Source organism: Nycticebus coucang, chromosome 6 (assembly GCF_027406575.1).
Source record: "Nycticebus coucang isolate mNycCou1 chromosome 6, mNycCou1.pri, whole genome shotgun sequence".
Classification (NCBI taxonomy): domain Eukaryota; kingdom Metazoa; phylum Chordata; class Mammalia; order Primates; family Lorisidae; genus Nycticebus; species Nycticebus coucang.
Genome location: NC_069785.1, coordinates 29090301 through 29110316, shown reverse-complemented (window position 1 = coordinate 29110316; position 20016 = coordinate 29090301). Strand labels below are relative to the sequence as shown.

General features: G+C 43.3%; 1 protein-coding gene across 2 annotated transcripts in view; it reads right to left on the bottom strand.

Annotated features, from left to right (window-relative positions):
* The window catches only part of STXBP6 (syntaxin binding protein 6), a 296278-nt gene extending 282099 nt beyond the window's left edge, over positions 1-14179 (bottom strand). Inside the window, exon 1 of one of the 2 annotated variants that reach the window (XM_053595005.1) lies at positions 13844-14179. Coding sequence is in view for 1 of the 2 variants with exons in the window: in XM_053595004.1 (XP_053450979.1) it covers positions 13469-13784 (316 nt within the window). In the remaining variant the exon portion in view is untranslated. Of the gene's footprint in view, positions 1-13468; positions 13816-13843 lie in introns of those variants that run through there. The other variant, XM_053595004.1, reaches the window with a different exon arrangement.
* Between the last annotated feature and the right edge of the window lie 5837 nt (positions 14180-20016).

The window sequence follows — 20016 nt, the reverse complement described above, 5'->3', positions numbered from 1 at the left end:
CTCACCCTCTTCAGTTACCCTCCAGTAACATTTCAAATATCTGCAGTCTTCACCTAAGAATGGAAGTGGCATCCCTTTACACACAAGTCTCATAAATAATGCTTTCCTTTTTTTTTTTTTCATGTTTAGTCATCCATGAAGCATGCTCCTTATTTATAGGACTGGGCTCTGAGAAGTCTTTTGCTATTTTCCAAAATCACATACAGGCTCAAAGGTCATTTTGAAAGCAGCTAAAAGTATTCTAAAGGATATACACTGAAAGCATTTGCAAAATGTTTTCAGCTATACTTTTGTGGTTGGTTTACTTTCAGAGTGACTTCTACAAAAGGAAAATTCATCTGCAGGTTACAAGGCTTTAAGCTTTTAGTGGTTTTATAACTTTACAATTTCCCTGGGCCATGCACCCTTAGTGTCCTTGCTAAAAGGCTGAATGTTTCTACGTACCATTCCTGTCCTCCTCCTCCTACCCCAGAAACACTGGAGCATATAAATCCCTACCAGTGACAGGTATCTATCATGACTATAGATTTCAGCACTTTTTACAAACGTTCCATGGAACTCTTTTTGTGTTTTTAAAAATAATTTTTTCAAAAAGACAACCCAGTTGAAAAATAAGAGACTTTTCACAAAAGATATCTGTATTGGTCTAAGCAATGTGACTCACATCCATAATCCCAGCACTTCGGAAGCCTGAAGCAGGAGGATGCTTGAACCTCCAAGTTCAAGGTCAGCATGGGCAACATAGTAAGACCTCGTCTCTCCAAAAAACTAAAAAAAGCAATTGGGGGGCGGTGGTACACACCTGTAGTCTCAGCTACTTGGGAGGCTGAGTCAGGAGGACCGCTTGAATCCAGGAGTTCAAGGCTGCAGTGAGCTATGATGATATCACTGCACTCCAGCCTGGGTGACAGAGTGAGAACTTGTCTCTTAATAAAAAAAAAAAAAATCCAAATTGCCAGCACATACATACAAAGATGCCCAATTTCAAATGGCAAAAAGAGAAATGTAAATTAAAACCATAACCATAGACCCCTATACAACTATTAGAAGGCTTAAAGTTAAAATGACTTCTTACACTAAGTGTCGGCAAGAATTCATTGTAGAGGAACAGAACTCTTACTCACATCTGATAGAAGCGTAAAGGGCCACATCGGAGAACTAACTGTTCAGCTGTACCTATAAAAGCTGAACATATTCACATCCTATGTATACACACACACATGCAGTCAGAAGTGCAAACCTACGTTCACCAAAAGACATGCATGAATGTCCACAGCAGCATTATTCATAACCAGCCAAAATCTGGGAATAATTCAAACGTCTACCATCAGCAACTGCAGCATATTCATATTACAGAACACCATCCAACGATGAATGACCTACTGCCCCATACAAAGTGTGGCTGGATCTCACAAACAAAATCAAGGCAAAGTAGTCAGACATATGAATCCACTAGAAGCAGCAGTAGAATGGTGGTAACAAGGGAAAGGGGGTAGGGAAACTGGGGAGACAGTGGTAAAAAGATACAAAACTCCTGTTAAAAGGGAGGAGTAAGTCACAACATTGTGATTCTAGTCTTCTTGCCACAATTAAATGATAAATATACGAGTAGCATATGCATGTTAATTCGACTTGGTCATTCCATGGTGTGTGTGTGTGTGTGTATCAACAGATCTTGTTGTACACGATAACATACACAATTTTGTAAAGTAAAATAAATACGAAATTTTTAAAAAACAAAAAGCCACTATAAGTTAATACAAAAGTATGAGAAGTGAGCATAGTGGCTGCCATGGAGAAGCAGCTGGCAGGGGGCCCGAGGGCGGGCGGGGGGATGCCAGTGTCCCTTTCTACTTGATCTCTGTTAAGATTAAATGCATGTGCTTCTTAAATGGAAATTCACCCATCTGCACCCACAAAATGTGTACTTGTTTCTGTGTTTATATTACTTTAATGAAATTATTTTTTCAAGAAACCAGACCCATCTAGATTTCCTGTGCAAGGTCAAGCAGGGAGCACCACTGAAATTGTCAGCTGGCATAAATGTATTTAAGCAGTCAGTCCTGGGGTAAAGAATAAGAAACACCACATCATGTTCCACCTTCAGACCTGCTCCCAACTCTTTTTCTTGTAAGCCTGTGATTCTGAGGGAGTTTGACTCTACTGGTCAACAGTCTATTAAAAAACAAATTGAATTATTAAGTATAAGAATCAAACGAGACACCCTAAGAGTACTCTGTAACCATAAAGGGTACCCCGACATTCATTCTATGTCATCATCACATACCACAGCAGAGGGTCAAAGGGCAGGGAGAACTTGAGGAGCCTTGGGGGTGAGTTTCAAGAATGTGGGGGGGGTCAGTAGCACAGGTTCTTTATGAAATTTCATTTTCAACTCAAATAGGAAGTCATCTTACTTTTCATTCCCACAGTTGTAGCACCACAGCTGCTCTATCTTAAGCTTTAGATCAAGAGCAGGGAGCTTTTCAGCTCATGTGAAATAAGGCGCACTTTTCACTTTGGAGGCATCAAGTTTTCTATGCTCTCAGTTTTGCTCTCATTCTGTCTTCAGCTGCTTTCTGATTCTCTTCATGCAATTCGAAGTTTCTTGGCATACATCTCTCTGGGTGTCTTATGGCTCCCGTGGTCCTGGGTTAGGAATTAGGCCCTATTTAGGATGCAAGGTGCCTGGAATGCCAGGCTCGGCCCCACATGGATTCAGTTCCTTTATGGCTTTAGTCTGAGGACTAGCCGCCTTCATTTCCTTGAAGCCTGTTAGAAACACAGACTCCTAACCCCTCTTTCCCCCCCCCCCCCAAGACCCAGCAAATCAGAATCTGCAACTCAACAGGACACTGGGTGATCACATGCATAAAAGGTTTGACAGGCACTGGCCTTAGTCACGTGGCTGTTACCTGACAGCCTCGGGGGCCTAGGATTAGAGGTTTATCCTAAACAGCCCCTGTGACTAGCTTCTCCCCAAACCTGGGCCCATACGAATAGACCACAGTCCTAGACCTTGTACTCTATTTTACAAACTCTAGTCACATTCTCCTGGAACTTGGCAGTGGGCAGAAAGGAGAGAGGGGACACGAGATGGAAAGCCAGGTCTGGTCTCATTTCTCTGTAACTCTTAGGCAAAGGGCAGGAAGGTAACATTTGAGAGTTGAAGCAGGGACAAAAGGGGAGTCTGCTGATGCTCCACATACTACTGTGGGGCCTTACAGAGGCTACTTCACCTCTCTCCATCTCAGTCTGGTCAGCTATAAAACAAGCGTAAGTAACAGTACCTACCTCTCATTGTTGTGAGGATTAAAGGAATCAATATTTGTAAAGTGCTTAGAAAGGTGTACAATGTTAGCATACAACAATCTCTAGGGAAATGTTAAATAAAAATGTAATACATTTATGTCATGCAGTTGGTTTCTTTCTAACGAAACAAACAAACAACTCAGACTAGATAGTGAAGGGGAATCCTGTTAGAAAAGCATCTCTCCAGCTCAACATATTTTTATTGGTTCTTTACTGTATTCCAGACATGCATGATTGGTATCCTGAGGAAGGAGTTCACAGTCTAGAGAACAAAGTTCGAGAGCAAAGGGTATTCCTAAAGAAGGTATCTGGGCTTAGAATCCCTTATTTCATGTTTAAAAATCAACTAGTAGATAGACTGGTGGGTGTGGTTGGAAATACCAGCAAAGGATCTGGAAGTCTCATTTCTCAGCTGATGAAACTGGGAGAAATGTCCACTTTATTAGCTTCGAAGCTCTTTATATAAGTATCAACTTGGTATCTTCAAGGTAGAGTTTTTAATTATTGTTATAGTTGTATAAGGATTTAATTCCAAAAGGACTTACTTAGGAACACCCAGCTTTATACTCCCAGCTTCTTCTCCGCCACAGAACAGCTTCCTTATTGCTATTTAATGATAGAGTACATTAAATTCTTCAAGAATAATATTAACTTTTCAACCAGTAGGTACTTCTGGCTTTCAGTTTAGACTGCACAAGATAACACATTCCTATGCAAGCTCGAAACAGAGAACAGCTCCCTTATATATACCCTATGTGACCAAGCTTAGTTGGTTACGGAAAATGATGGGACTGTAGCACACAAATTTACCTGCAAAGCAATCAGATAATTCTCACTTCTAAACAACACCTCCACCTTCTGGAAGGTCAGTAAGTCCCAGTAAAGCCTAACATACTTGACTTCAACCCAAATACCTTATCTTTTATTATCTGATGTTGGGGCAGCATCCTGGCATTGTAACACAGTGAACAATCTTCTTTTCTTTGAAGAAAAGTCTTTCTTTAAAGACTTGAACCTCCCAATTCATGAAAGAGTCAAACAAGAAGGAACAGGGTTCTCACAGGGTAGAATAACTAGTCTTAGGAAAGTGATGAAAGTCTAGATATGAAGACTAGAAACTAGTTTGATTTATTGCAATTGTGGCTTTGTTAGTTTAAGTCTTAAAAACTATCTGTATATATTGTTTCCCAGGAGAAATTTAAAAGGATGTGTTGACTTAATTGAAATGTAAACACAATCCCTTATTTCCTCCCACTTCAAAAGATACAGGAGACAGAAACAGAACAAAAGTTAACCAACACCAACTCACCTTGGGTAACCTATGGGGACACAGTGGAAGCCAGCACTGCAGAGCAGTAGGGTGTACTTTGCAGGGGTGCATGGTCTTAGAGCCCACCATGCCCACAAGCCAACCGCATCAGGAAGGCAGGCCAGTAGCATGAGAACTGGTCCCAGATAGTGACAGAGGAAGCTGTGGTTCATGAGGGCAAGTGGCACAGGCTCCAGGTGGGAGAATCACAGCCGATGTCAGCTTTTAGTTCCCAATTATTCCCACCAATTGCTCCCCATTAACCTAATTCAATGTAATCTTTCCAGAGTTAATAGACTCATGGAAGGCAAGCTAATAAAAGGCCCAGATTTTCTGAAGTCAACAATTAAGAAAATATTTCCAACTTCATCCCTGGAAACTTTAACTCGTGCTGCTAATGAAGTTCAAAGATTTGCACTGTAGGCCCCTTTATTTTCTCTGGCTTTCATATGAGATAAATATCAAGAAGTGAGGATGGAAAGCAGCTAGGCAAAGGTGGGCAGGTCCCAGCACACCAGGGAACTGGGTAGCACCCACTGAGAAGCTCACAGATGACTTCAGGGTCAAAAGAAACTGACTCCCTGACAGCAGAGGAAAGGCCCAATATGCTGACCAAAAGTAATCCAGACTCAGCTGAGACTAGCCTGGAGATTTTACCAAAACTATGGTAATTTGGGAATTAATAAGCAAATTAATTTTGTACTGAGAACTAGGATTCATACCCTAACTCCTCCATCCTCTCCACATCAACCTTATCCACACAAATCAAAAAGCTCTTCCCCGTGCAGCGGTTCTCAACCTGTGGGTCACGACCCCTTTGTAACTGTGAAAATACATCACATCATTAGGAAGGTTGAGAACCACTGTCCCCTTGGCCTTCTTCCATACCTGTTGTTGTTTAATCCTCACCATAGAATTCTTGGCCCCTATGGGCAGAAGGCAAATAACATTTCACATTCCAGGCACATAATACTAGGCACCTTTCTATGCCACCATCAGTCTAACTCTGACCTTACAGATAAGGGACTGTGGCTCAGATGCAACTTACCCTGCTCAAGGTGCCACAGCACAGTGATTATAGAGCCATGTTTTACACCCAGGTCTACCCTGTTCCAAAGCCATCCTCTCTATTCCAAGTGTGATCCACAGAACAGCAGAGTAAACCCTGAGGGACCTTGTTAGAACCATAGAATATCAGAGCCCATCCCAGGCCCAGTGAATCAGAATCCACGTTCCGACAAGATGTCGAGTGCTTCCCAAACACACGTCTGAGAAGCACAGCCACACCACCCTGCAAAGAGAGCGTCTCTACCCAGGGCTCAAATGCCTCAGCCCCAGTGGGTTAAACTGCATTTATTATCACAACTCTTGGACTTAAATACGTGGGTGTCCATGTAATGCCAAATACCATATGAACCCTGCCTGGATACAAGTCAGATTTTTTTAAAAGGGTGAAGGAAGCACCTTTGACAGAGTTCCACAAACAGGTTAGAAGATGACACTAAAATGCCTGGCACAGTTCAATCTTCAGGGAGAAGCTAAACACCAGCGGCACAGTCAGCATGCCCTCTGGTGAGTCACAGCGAGGAGCCTAACTACGGGACACGTCTCCAGAGGGAAATCCACAAACACACTCAAATTTAAAGGTCACAAGGCATTTGCCATGAAAACTGTCCCACTGACTCAGGAGCAACTTGAAACAAAACCCTTTTAACTCAGAGGAAGGCCTTCTGGATGGGAGAGAAACAAGACAATCCTAGCAGATGCAAAGACAAACAAGAAAAAAAGAACAATCGAGAGACTTTTGTCCCAGTACCTGAAAATTTGACCTGAAACTGAAACCTAACCCCTGTTACTACTCCCAGGGCTCCTTTGGCCCCAGATGTCTCCCCCCTCCCTTCTTCCCCCCTTCTCCTCCTCCTTTGTTTTACTACTGAGATGTAATTCACACACCATAAAATTCACCCTTCTGAAGTTTTTGGTACATTCACAAAGTTGTGCATCCATCACCATAATTTAGTTTTCCGAACATTTGCATCACCCCTAAAAGAAACCCCACATCCATCAACGTTCACTCCCCATTTCCCCTTCTCCCCAGTCCCTAGAAATCACTAATCTACTTCTGTCACTGCAGATTTTCCTGTTTTTGACATTTCACAATGGAATCACAGTATGTGGCCTTTTCTGTCTGGCTTCTTTTCACACAGCATGCTTTCGAGGCCTGTCAACACGGCTGCACGAATCAAAACTTCACTGCTCTTTATGGCTGAATGGTTTTCCATCGTATGGATATACCACATTTTGCTTATCCAGGCGTCAGCTGATGAACATTTGGGCTGTTTCTACTTTAGGGCTCTTCAAAACAAGGCTGATATGAATATTCATATACACGTGTATGAATGGACATGTTCTCAGTTCTCTTGGGTATATACCCAGGAATGGAACTGACCATTAGGTAGCCAAAATTGAACATTCTCAGGAATTGACAAACTGTTTTCCCAAGAAGCTGCTCCATTTTACATTCCTGTCAGCAGATTCATGTATAAGGAAGGGTTCCAATTTCTCCACGTCATCACTGATCTTTTGGCCCTAGCCATCCAGTGGGTGTGAAGTGGTATCTCAGTGCAGTTTTGATTTGCTTTTGCCTAATAACTAAGGAATATGTTCAGGAATACTTCCATTCTCAAGTTCTGTCCCATGCACGACCCCTCGCTTCCATCCTGAGAGCTGTGCCTCCACCCACTGCTAACCTTCAACTCCTTCTCCTGTTAACACTAGAAATGATCTGCCACTTCAGTGAATTTACAGAATGAAGAAAGATCTGAATAGGTGATTTGGCCGCCACTACCACAGATTCACCACACAAGCTAGGCACAATTTTTTTTCTTGTATGTGTGGAGAATTATTTACATGTAGGCACAAAAACAAGTCTTCACATCCCTGCTTCATTATGTCCCAATCTAAAATGCTACCCACCATTTACATTAGCATAATACAGCTCCTTCATGGAGATTTCCTTTGTTTTTGTTTTCTGTTTTGAGACAGAATCTATCACCCTGGATAGAGTGCTATGGCGTCACAGCTCACAGCAACCTCAAACTCTTGGGCTCAAGTGATCCTCTTGCCTCAGACTGAGGCAATACCTGAGACTACAGATGCTTCCCACAACACCTGGCTAGTTTTTCTATTTTTAGTAGAGACTCTTGGTCAGGCTGGTCTTGAACTCCTGAGCTCAAGCAATCCTCCTGCCTCGGCCTCCCAGAATGTTAGTATTACAGTGGTGAACCACCATGCCTGGCCTCATGGAGATTTTCTTAGCCATCACAGCTTAAAATGTACCTCTCTACAGTGAAATAAAAAAACAGCAATCACTTACAGAGTACATTCATCAATTAATATCTATATTTAATAAATGGCCCTATACTTAAGGGATTACACGAGGTGAAACCACCCCACCCATAGATACTATTAAACAACATACTAACAGTCCCCAGGTTACAAACATCCGCACTTGCAAACGGGGGCTATTACAGATAATAGGTAAATGTAACTGTTCCAATTTACAGATTCAACGTAAGAACAAACCTACAGAACCCTGGAGTTCTTGTTCCCTTTTATTTAAGCAAGATGCCCAATGTTCAGAAAAACAAATTGTGCTTGTATTCAGAGACACACATCTCTGAGCAGTCTCTTGAGATATTTTTTCCAGGTTGCTATGCAGTTTATCATATTGTTTCACAGACTCTTCAACCAATTTTGTACCTTCTTGGTTAAAATGTCTGAGTACTTGTGACAAGCCATCTGAATCAGCACAAAATTTTTTACTTTGAAAAGTTGTTTGGTTGATTATATCGTTAGATTTCCTACAAAAAGAGAATGACATTGTTGAAATGGGAAACCAAGACTCAAAGGATATATAATTTCTCCAGATCACACAGCTCTAAGGTGGCAGATTTGAACACAGGTTGTCTGGCTCCAGAGCCCAATGTCTTATGAATCTTCTATACTGATTAATGATGCTTTGGCCAGTGTCTTCTCACAGCAGACTGACATCACATCTGCTGCTAAACGACCTTTGAAAAGATCATCTTTCCTCATGAAAACGTTCCCAGTCCTCCTCCTGATTTGATGTTTTGTTTTGTATCTTTTACAGTATTTAATCATACAGTTATTAAAATGAAATTTGTCTACTTGAATTCCTCCTACTAAACCATGTCACTTCGGGGCATCTCCTACAGCCTCTGGTCTACCCCTAAATTGACCAATCAGTCCGTGATTCTGCTATGAAGCAGCTTCTCTTGCCTAGTACATAAATAAATCATAAACATTATGTTATTTATTTATTTATTTTTTTTTTTGTAGAGACAGAGTTTCACTTTATGGCCCTCGGTAGAGTGCCATGGCATCACATAGCTCACAGCAACCTCCAACTCCTGGGCTTAAGCAATTCTCTTGCCTCAGCCTCCCGAGTAGCTGGGACTACAGGCGCCCGCCACAACGCCCGGCTATTTTTTTGTTGCAGTTCGGCCGGGGCCGGGTTTGAACCTGCCACCCTCGGTATATGGGGCCGGCACCTCACCAACTGAGCCACAGGTGCCTCCCCATTATGTTATTTTTTAAAAAAAAAAAAACCTACAGAATCTATCTCATTCATAACCCAGGGACGGCCTATACTAGAATTGTCGAAATATACTAATAATGGAGTCCTGAAAGATACATGTATGACACTAAAAATGTTCAGTGTTCTGAGAAGCATTGACTTGAATAAATATAAACAAGTTCTTGTTACTGATATTGCTAACTATCATGCTTCTCAGGGTCTTTGATATAATGATGCACATGTTGAAAATCTCTGTAAGAGGAAAAAATAATAGGCAGTGCTTCCCAAATTGAGAGCACACCTATTAACGTCCACACCAACGGCATTCTTCCACATACTGTGGGGAACTGCTGAGCTAATTCAATTGCCATTCAATTCTTGTTTTTTTTTTTTTTAATTGCCATTCAATTCTATCAGCTGGTAGCATGGAGTAGAAACCATACCTTCTACTGGGGCAAGAAACTAAAGTTGCTTTTTTTAAGGATGCCATCAGTTGGTAGACACTCTATTAACAAGCCAGGTTACAGAGAAAGAAAAAGAAAAGAAACCATACGTTAAATGTGTTCATAGTTTTTAAAATCCATGTGGATTTGTGAAATTGGGGGAAAAAATGTATTTTAGAATTGAGCGGCTCAGTACCTGTAGCTCAAGCGGCTAAGGTACCAGCCACATACACCAGAGTTGGCGGGTTCGAATCCAGCCCGGGCCTGCCAAACAGCAATGACAACTACAACCAAAACATAGCCGGGCGTTGTGGCGGGCGCCTGTAGTCCCAGCTGCTTGGTAGGCTGAGGCAAGAGAATCGCTTAAGCCCAAGAGTTGGAGGTTGCTGTGAGCTGTGATGCCATGGCATTCTACCCAGGGCGACAGCTTGAGGCTCTGTCTCAAAAAAAAAAAAGAAAATAGAATTGAGCTAGTCCTGTTTAATCAGGATTTTAGTTTAAAGGCACCCTCTAGGAATGATGAGAACAGTGTTCTAGGAATTGCCTTGACTCTTCGTGAACCAGTAAAAACAGCCTGGATGACCGAAGACAAATAAAGTGTCATAAAACTATCTCACAACAGACTTATTAAAGGGAGTAAAGATATCATGTACTGAGAAAAGTGAACAACAGTGATAAGAGGTTTCCCTCACACTGGAAAAAAATCTCAGCAGCAAAAAGTCAGGTTAACACCCGAAATATAAACATGAAGTTATGGGAAGGAATTTTAAAATAGAAATGTTCCCTACTTATATTAAGTGGAAGAAAACATTTAAATCAGCTAATGAATCTTAAGAATGACAACCTGAAGGCTATTCCTTCACCCAGTGCTGATTGCTGTCAGGAAGACAGGTTGGGCCGTGAAGTTTTATCTAATAGAACATTAAGTGGTACACTTGAGTTTTTGAATAGGTTTCTGATTTACTGATAGGTGTCTCTAGTGCTAATCAATTTAAAACTAAAACAAAGCACAAATGTTTGGCTTAGATAAAGCATGATGGTCAGCTGGGATCCCATTTGGCACAATACCATTTCAAGTGCTGACTGCCCTCCTCGAACACCCAGTCTGTTTGGGTGCTACATTATGTAAACTTTATTTCTTCCTTAGGATGTTATTTAAGAAACCCTCCTGACTCAAGCAGGTTCCCAAAGCCTCTTTGATGCATAGCAGTTAAAATTCAAGGCCACAATCTAGGTTGTAATAAGTCATAGCAAGCTCTCAGCAGAGAACCAGGATTTGGGAGAATACTATAAGAGCTTAAGATTGGGTTGAGTCAAAATAGTACTTGATGGTAAATTAAATTACACAGGACACCACACTGACATTGTACGGCTATCCCTGCAAGCTGGCCTTCCACCCCCTTGGAGAGTGAGAGAGGGTCACAGCTGCTGCCAATGTCACCTTCCTTCAAAAAGTCTTTGCCAGATCTAACTACCATTGCGTATCTGTGAAGGGGTGTACTTTACACACACACACACACACACACACACACACACACACACCTGCCCCCAAGGCCTGGGTAAGCTGTCCATTCAAAGATGGAAGAAAACAATGCAAATTCTTTTCAGACTTGCTCTTAAATGATTCAACTATAAGATTCAAGCTGTCAGAGCCGTAGGCAACCTTCTTTGCTCAAACGTCTGAGGTCCCCAGAAGAAAGAAATAAGGTAGTCCACGCATCACAAGTATGAATCAGGCCTAGTTCCTTATGTTGACCTCCTCCATATATTGACCAGTTCCTTGGGTGATCAATTTATAGAGGTTCTACTGTAGTTAGAAATGCAAATACTTAGACCTCCCCCTTAGAGCTAGAAAATTAGACTCTGGCAGTGCAGAGTCTAATCTGTGGTTTAACAAGCCCCCCAGGTGTTGCTGATCTCTTATGTGCGAACTGCTGCTCTAGGATTACAGAAGTTGCAGCACCTGGAGTAGCGGGGGAGTGGGCTTACATTCTTATGAACTCTGTCACAGACAAACTCACCTGTTCTTGCCTTCCACTAGCATTGACTTTTAATCTCATAGACTGATTTCACCCAACCTGGCTTGAGTCCTCAGTTCAAGGTCACTATTAGAGGTCAAGTCAGAGCTCCCAGGTTCTGCTGACTTCTTCATCAACCTCGCATCTCCAGCTAAGGCCTTGCTGACGTGCCAATTCTGGGGACCAGGGCCATGAACATCGATAAGGCAACTGGGTCATCTCCTAATCTACATATTGCTACCTCCCTCAGATAAATATGAGGACTGGAGCTCTAACACTTGAAATCAAAAGAGAGATGAATTTCAATATAGAGTAGGAAAAAAAGGTAAATAGCTACTTTCAAAGACTCAAGTAACTGAACCACTTGGTGAGGAGGACTGGGTAGAAGGGAAAAGACTCAGCTATCTTGTTATAATTAAGGATTAATTCAAATCATTGAGTAAAGGTGCAGAGATAATACCTCAGACCTGAGTGGTGCTTTACAGTTTCTTAGCACTTTTCATTTCCATTATCTCATCCAAGTTTCACAACAAATCTGGAATGGAGGGAGGGCGATACGGCCACAATTATCCCCATTTGATAGAAGAGAAAAGTAAAGTTCAGAGTGGCCAGTAATTTATCCATCAGCACCATCATCAGCTGTGAAGCTGAAACTTGACCTCTGGTCTGTCTGACTCTAGACAGTGTAGCTATCCACACCATGTAATCCACGCAGCTTGAAATCTGCCCCAAAGCAGACTGCCCCCAAGGAAAAACCAGAGGAAAACCTGCAGCAGCAATGGTGAGCCCCTAAGTCCCGGCACTTGAGTAGTGTGGGGGTGTCCCTTTAAGAACTTAACACACAAACTCAACAGCCAAGGTGCTCAACCAAAAGGGGAAAAAAAAGGGAGAGTTATATTTCGAGCCTGCATAATCATTTCTGGACCGGTTCCCACTAGCAGCCTCCCAGGCGAACAGCAGCTCACTGCCGCGGCTGTAGCTCCTCCACCCCCAGGGTTATGACAGCGCAGCACTGACTAGCGTGCAGCAAAACCCCAGAACTCAAAACAAGAAGTGAAAAAAGTGGAGCCAGGGGAAACCGTCCTTATCCTCCACACCCTTACAATCTGCACAATGCCAGTCCCAGGGTCCTGGGGTCGCACGGACCGCGACTTAGAAGACGGTGGAAGGAGGTGGATGCTCCTGTGGAACCACCGTCCCTATTCTTTCCCACCCAGTCCCTTAGGAAGCAAATTGGAAAGGGAGGGATTCATTTTGAAGTCCTGGTGCCAGAACCAAAGGCAGATACACCCTAGGCACGCTCCATTCCAGCTGTCCACCTCCAGGTAGTGCGCTTGGAGGAGATGAATGGGGTGGGGTAGTAGGGTGGGTTAAACCCTAGGAAAGGCTAGAAATTCTGGCTATCCACCTACTCCAGCCACGTTGCCCGCCCTGTGTGTGCGTGTGCGCGCGTCTGTAGAGAGAGAGGGGGGGAGGGAGAGAGAGGGGGAGAAAACGGATTCTGGTGTGCAATGCCAGTGCGAATTCAGAACCAGGCGCCCTTGACCACCTCTGAGGTTAGAAGAGGGGTCGCTGCCCAGTGCTGAGCGCCCTGGGGTAAGGAAGCTTTGCCCGCCAGAAAAGCCCGCCTCAGTTTTGGAAGCAATGATTTTCCCAGAAGACGCCAAAGATAGGGGTGATTCGCGGGTTTCTTCCAGGGGTAAGGGAGCTCAGCCTAGGGACGCAGCGACCCTACTGAGTTCTCCACACGAGGGGTCTCAAGGAGGCACCCTCGGGCCCATCCTACCGCAGGGACCGTGAAGAAAGAAGGGCTTCATCCTCAACTTTTTCTTGGAGAAAACTGCTCCGTTCCGCGGCTTGCCGGATCCTGTCCACACACCGGGTCCCAGTTTTGGAGCGAAGCCGGGACCCTGAGTCCCTCTCCGCTGGCACAAAGCAGCTGCGCCGGGTCGCGCAGCCCCCTCTCCAGACACCCGACAACTTGAAAGCATCTTTCTGGGAGTCTGCCTACTCCTCCAGCCTCGCAGCCGGGTCCCTACCCCAGCCGGTCGCATCGGACAGAGGGCCAGGCGCCCCAACAGCCACGACGGTTGCAACCACATCCCCCAGCCCCGGTCTGGCCTCCGCCTTGCCCACCCGGGTCTCCACCCCGGGGCCCTACCGTGCAGCCTGGCTCGTGTCCCGGCCGTGCCAGTGCGCGGCACGCGTCCCAGCCGACGAGGCTCCTCCCCGGGGGCTGCCCCGCGCGGAGCTCCGGGCTCCGAACAAGGCTCAGCCGACCCGGGTGCTGGCTCGCCGCCGCTCGCGGCTCCGGCGCGGGCTCCCGCTGCCGCGCGCGAAGAGGGAGGTGTCGGGGGGAAACTCCAGGCAACTCTAACTCGGGGCGCCCGAGCTCCAGCTGCAGCCGTGCGCCAGCGCGCCGCCGAGTGCAAGCGCCCGCGAAGCAAACCTGCCCCCGCGGCTGCCTCTGAGCATGCCCAGTGCCGCCGTGGGCGAGTCCGAGCGCCCTAGCCCGGGGCAAAGAGCAGCGGCTGGGGGCCAGGACGCGCCCCAGGCTACCAAGCGCCTGGGAGAGGGGGAAAGGGCAGGGCCAGGAGTTCTGAGCAAAGAACCAGGGAGAAACTGGTCAGTGAGTCAAGGCCAATGCGAGTTTCACAGCTTGTGGGAAGTTTGTGGGCTTGGAAGGTGGGCTGCTTCTGTGAGCCTCTCTGTAAGACTATTTTGGAAAGGACAACCAGAAAACATTTATTCTGCTGGAAAGAACGAGTGGACCCAGCAGATGGGTTTTTAGATGGTGCACGCATTCCTTTATGCTTAGGGTCTCAAACTCAAGAGCTCCTGGGCCTGACTGGCCATGCAAATGAGTGAGCTGAGAGAGCCTCAAAGGCAGGGCCGCGCTGTTCGGCTGTAAATGCCCATTGCTGTCAGACAAGAAGTTGGACCTGAATTTGCAAGATTTTCTGATTTTTCAAGAAACGATAGCTAGATTTTTTGTTCATGTAAAATATCCTTATTTTAAAATATTGATAACAAACTCAATCTTTTCCAAGCACTCTGGACCTAACAAAACACGTCTAGGTCTCTTTCTGGCTGAGCTCCACAGACACCTGGGTTTGAGAACTGTGATTCTGCATTCCTTTAGCAAAGAGGTGCTGAGTGCCCACTGTGGCTTGGAAAGGCGCAAGTTGATTCAGCCTGCCTTCAAAGTGCTACCAGTTTCTAGGGGAAATAGGTTTTCCTGACAGTAGAGAGCACTTGTAAATGCTTGAGGATTCAAGAAGAGAGAGGTTACTCGTGTAGAAAGGGAATGTGAGAACTAACTTTTGAGAAAGATCAGCAAAGGTATCTGAGTGGGGAGTCACTGCAAGTTCAGTAATGGTGTCCCTAGAAAGTATTTTGGAGTGTGACGCAAAAGGAAAAACCAGTTAATACTGACCCTGTCTTTATTTGAAATTTTGGTATTTTTTTCATCATGCACTTTTGGCATTTTTATTTGTTAAAATGTTAACCTTGATTACTGAGTCCTTTGGTGAACCCTTAAGTTTTATGTCCCTGTTGAAAGGTTGGTTGGACTATAAAGGGCAGGAATTAACATAGTGAAGTGGGAACAAGGGTTGAGTAGTGGATGGGGCTTCAGGCAGAGGGTCTGATTGCCAGTCTGTGGTGCCTGCACTTTATTTACAGGCTGTGTGGAGCTAGCAAAGATGCTAGGGGGAAGAGAGTGAGGCATTCTATACTGAATTCTAAGAAGATGGGCCTGGCACCCACGAAAGTGGTTTGGGGGGTGGGGGAGTGGAGATACCTGGGGCATGGTCACTGCTGTAGTCTTATGAAACTCAGAGCGATTTTCCTGATAAAGTCACATATGTTCTGCATATCTCTGGAGACACGAGTGGTGGGGCTAATCGATGGGACTACAGGATCCTGGTCTAATCCTCAGCCCTTTTCCCAGCAGATTTCCATGGGCAAGATGCACTTTCCTCATGTTCGAAATAGCAATTCTGTTGTTTCTATTTCAATCTCTAAGCTACACTTTCTCCTCTGTAAAATAGAAGATAATTCTCATGATTTTTTTTGAGAATTCAGAGGAAAAACTGTAAGTCTAAGGGCTTTGAAAACATTAGTTCTTATCCATACATCATCTATATAAAATCTAAATTGAAATGAGGAAGTCCTCTTGTTTTACAAAAATTGTCTCAAGAAGCTATCTTCTTTAATTTCACAAACTCTTTTCCTATGTTGGGATGCTTTTTTAAAAACTTTGAAATAAGCTTTTAGAAAATTCAACAATTCTATGAAGTAAGGTGTTTCTGTACTAGTTTCTATCAGCAGTCACCCCTCTTTTCACTGCCTTCATTTCTTTCTATTCCCTTTCATCTTCCTATTCTCAATATTGGAGATCTAGTGAGGATGACTCCCCCTTCCTCTAACTCACAGAGAGGTCATCAGGGTATGTCTGCCTCAGCCAGACATCGGGGCTCCACCTCACTCAGTACGGTGGGTGATTCTCCCTGCAGGTGAGCTAATCAGTTGCTGCATCCATGGAGAACAGACCACTACTTATACATGAGAAGCATTTGAAGCATGCAGAACTCCCAAAGAAAAACAAAAATGCTTGGGTGTTTACACACAAAACCTTCTAGAAGTCATGGAAAGGAGGAAGGACCCAGCCCAGGACCTGTCACATAACAGGTAGTTACAAATATTTGCAGAATAAATAGCAATTTCCATCATCAAAATCTTCTGTGTCTCTGTTCCACCTCTGTAGTTCCTAAGAATTATTATTTTTAAGAATCACAATAATGGTGGGGCCATAAAGAAGAACAAGAACAGGATGTAAACATTTATAAAGGGAGGGACTCTGAACTTTAACAAGTAAAATGCTTTGTCTACTTAAATTTGAAACTATTTTTAATTTGTATTGGTAAATAAGGCTTGGTATTTAAAAAAAAATGTTTCAGTACAGAAAAGCTCAGTACAGGAAAAAGCAAGTTTTTCTCCCCGAGAATTATGATTTTTGCCTGTTTCTTGCAAATAGTGATAGAAATACCCTGTGTATATGAGAGCAAATTTGTTTGTTTTGTTCCTTAAAGTCTGACCATAAAATGATAGAACTGAAATAAAAAGTCTTATAAAGTTAGACTTTTAACTTGCCATTATATTCTGGGAGGAAAAAAAATGAAAACATAAAAGCCATCTTCCCTGTGGTGTAAGTAAACTTCTGGTTGTAAGGATGCCAGGTCCCATTGCAAAATCCTCCTTGTGAGTAGAAAAAAAGCTTGAGTTTGCCTAGAGCTCCCTGAAACTCATAATGCCCACTGTCAACCTTGACCTAAAACACCCGTGGATTTAGAAGGGCTGTAGAAGGAAGTGCTGCCTAAATAACAAACGTAATGAATTCACATGGACACAGGGAGCTTCATTTGGAATTGGGCATTGTAACATAACTACTTGAACAGCATCACTTGTGTGTCATCACCCACAGTGTATCTTCAAAACTAGAAAAGTCTGTATGTTATTTTGTAAATCCTACTCTTTAATGTAGCTAGTAGCTTTTCAAATTCTTCATTCTGATGATGTACTGGTGCCTGTCTGTAGTTCCAGCTTCTCTGGAGGCTGAGGCAGGAGGATTGCTTGAGTCTAGGAGTTTAAGGTTGCTGGGAGCTACAATGAAGCCACTCTACTGTCAGGCAACAGGGCAAGACTTTGTCTCAAAAGAAAAAAAAAAAGAGCATTACTTTAATACACTACAAGTTAGAACTGAGTAAAATAAGTCTATTAAATTAATTCACACTCATGTGTGACACTATCAACTTTTCCAAACACGTGCAATTTTTTTTTTTTTTTTTTTTGTAGAGACAGAGTCTCACTGTACCACCCTTGGTAGAGTGCCGTGGCCTCACACAGCTCACAGCAACCTCCAACTCTTGGGCTTAAGCTATTCTCTTGCCTCAGCCTCTCGAGTAGCTGGGACTACAGGCGCCGGCCACAACGCCCGGCCCGGCTATTTTTTGGTCGCAGTTTGGCCGGGGCCGGGTTTGAACCCGCCACCCTCGGTATATGGGGCCGGCGCCTTACCGACTGAGCCACAGGCGCCGCCCCCAAACACGTGCAATTTTAAGAGTATTTTAATCCCAAAAGAACATTTCCACAATAAAATTTTGGAGTGTGAAAAATGATAGGAGGAAGAATTCTGATAGTGAGGAATAGAAATAATATATTGAGTAATAAGAACATTTAATTTCCTATCATTCTACATTTTGTAATTTTGTCTCATCCTTTTTCTTTTAAACTATGGATTTTGAGGTTTGAATTTTGTTTGCTTTTCACAACCACTGCCCTGGCAGTAGCAGAGAGCCCCCTGAGGCTAGGGATAGACCTGTGGCTGCTGCACCTCCGTGGCCTTTGTAAACTCAGAATGAGACTTCTCACTTCTAGTGACAGATACGATGGGGTCTGGGAGAAGTGGAGAATTCAGACAGGCTTATGGGGTGTATTCTTGGGACCTTATTTTATTTCCTACACAATTAGCATTGGTCTGTGGCCTTATCCTTTCTGATTCTAGCTGTTTTGTAACTGGGGTCTACCTTCTTTTCCAACTCAGTTGCCAAGGTACAACATTCTGTCCCTTATTTACTTAAGCATGTGGTTTATTTCTCTTCTATGCTTTTAAGAACCAGGATAAATATTGACAATTGACATTACATTTGGTGTGGCTTGGCCCACTACCTTTTTCCTTAAGATAGAAGATTTCTGAGAGATGGGGCAAACTGTGGTTCTCATTCCTTCTCTCTCACCTACATTGGTTTTCTGTTATTTTCCAAGCTTCTTCCTGTGTTTCTAATTATATTATTTTAGCTGCTTCAGCTTTTATATGCCAGCATATAGATAAGACGTAGACTAGAAGGAGAGACAGCTCCTTGGAAAAAATAAAACAAAGCAGTTTTTGTCTTGCAGAAGGCCTTGGTTACATCCTGAACTTGGTTGCTCTGTAATAGTTTTATAATAGTTTTTATATTATTTTAGTCACATTCTTCCAGAATGTTAATTCCTTAAGTGCCAGGAAAAAGTCTTTTTTTTTTTTTTCCAGGAATAAGTCTTAAGGGTCTTTAATTTTACCTCACCCAATGCCCAGCACAGAGGCTGGAGCATATCAACAGGTGACAATGACAACTGTCACCATCAGGTGAATCATCACAGATATTTTAGAGGTAAGAAATCTGTTATTGAGAGCATGCACATAAGTGTAAAACTGTGATAAGGTTGACAAGCAAAGGTCCGTCGTGCTTTTAAAAATGTTTATGAGAAATAGTGGACAAAAGAAAGGAAGTCTTTTTTAGAAGAAATAATGATTAAGCTGAGGTCTATAAGATAAATCTAGAACAGTTAAATAGGCAAGAAAAAAAAAAGCAAAGAGACTTGGGCAGAGGAAATAGTGTGTACAAAAGCACTTTGGTGGAGAGTGTATGTAAAGGTTGGGAGGAACCTTTTTTTGTTGTTGTTGTTGTTTGTTTTTTTTTTTAGAGACAGAGTATCACTTTGTTGCCTTTGGTAGAATGCCCTGGCATCACAGCTAACAGAAATCTCCAGCTCTTGGGCTTAGGCGATTCTCTTGCCTCAGCCTCCAGAGTAGTTGGTATCACGGGTGCCTGCCACAATGCCCGGCTATTTTTTGTTGCAGCTTGGCCAGAGCTGGGTTCAAACCTGCCACCCTTGGTATATGGGGCCGGTGCCCTACTCACTGAGCTGCCTAGTTAGGAGGAATCTTAAAGGTCTTTAAATTTAAACTGTCAATAACCCTATAGCCTCTCCCATGTAACTTAACATTTAATTAAGAACAGCTGCTATTAAGAAATAAACTGTCCCCAGCAAGAGACATCAAACAGCCTGGTATTTAAAAGCAGTACACTATGGTAGAAAAGATATGGATTGACAGAATTCCAACTCCTCCTTGCTTTACAATCTTAGGCAAATTCTACAACTTCCATATCAGATTTCTTATCTCTAAAATATGCATATTACTATCTACTTATGGTTTTAAGTGGAAGATTAAAAGGGAACACACATGTCATATACTTAGCACAGTGCCTGGGCCACTGAAAATGCTGGATAAATATTGCTACTTTCACTGATGACTACTCTTCTTGGTAACTTCAAGAAAAATGGAAGGAGGAAACCCAGTGTGTTTTGAATTTCCAATCTGAGCTGTTTCCTGGAAGCCCTGCCTTTGCCATTGGCAATCTTATTTTATCTCCACAGATGGAATATAGCATTTCTTCTTTCACAAAAGCAACTGTACATACATAGAAAGTGCTTTTTTAAAACATTTTCAGC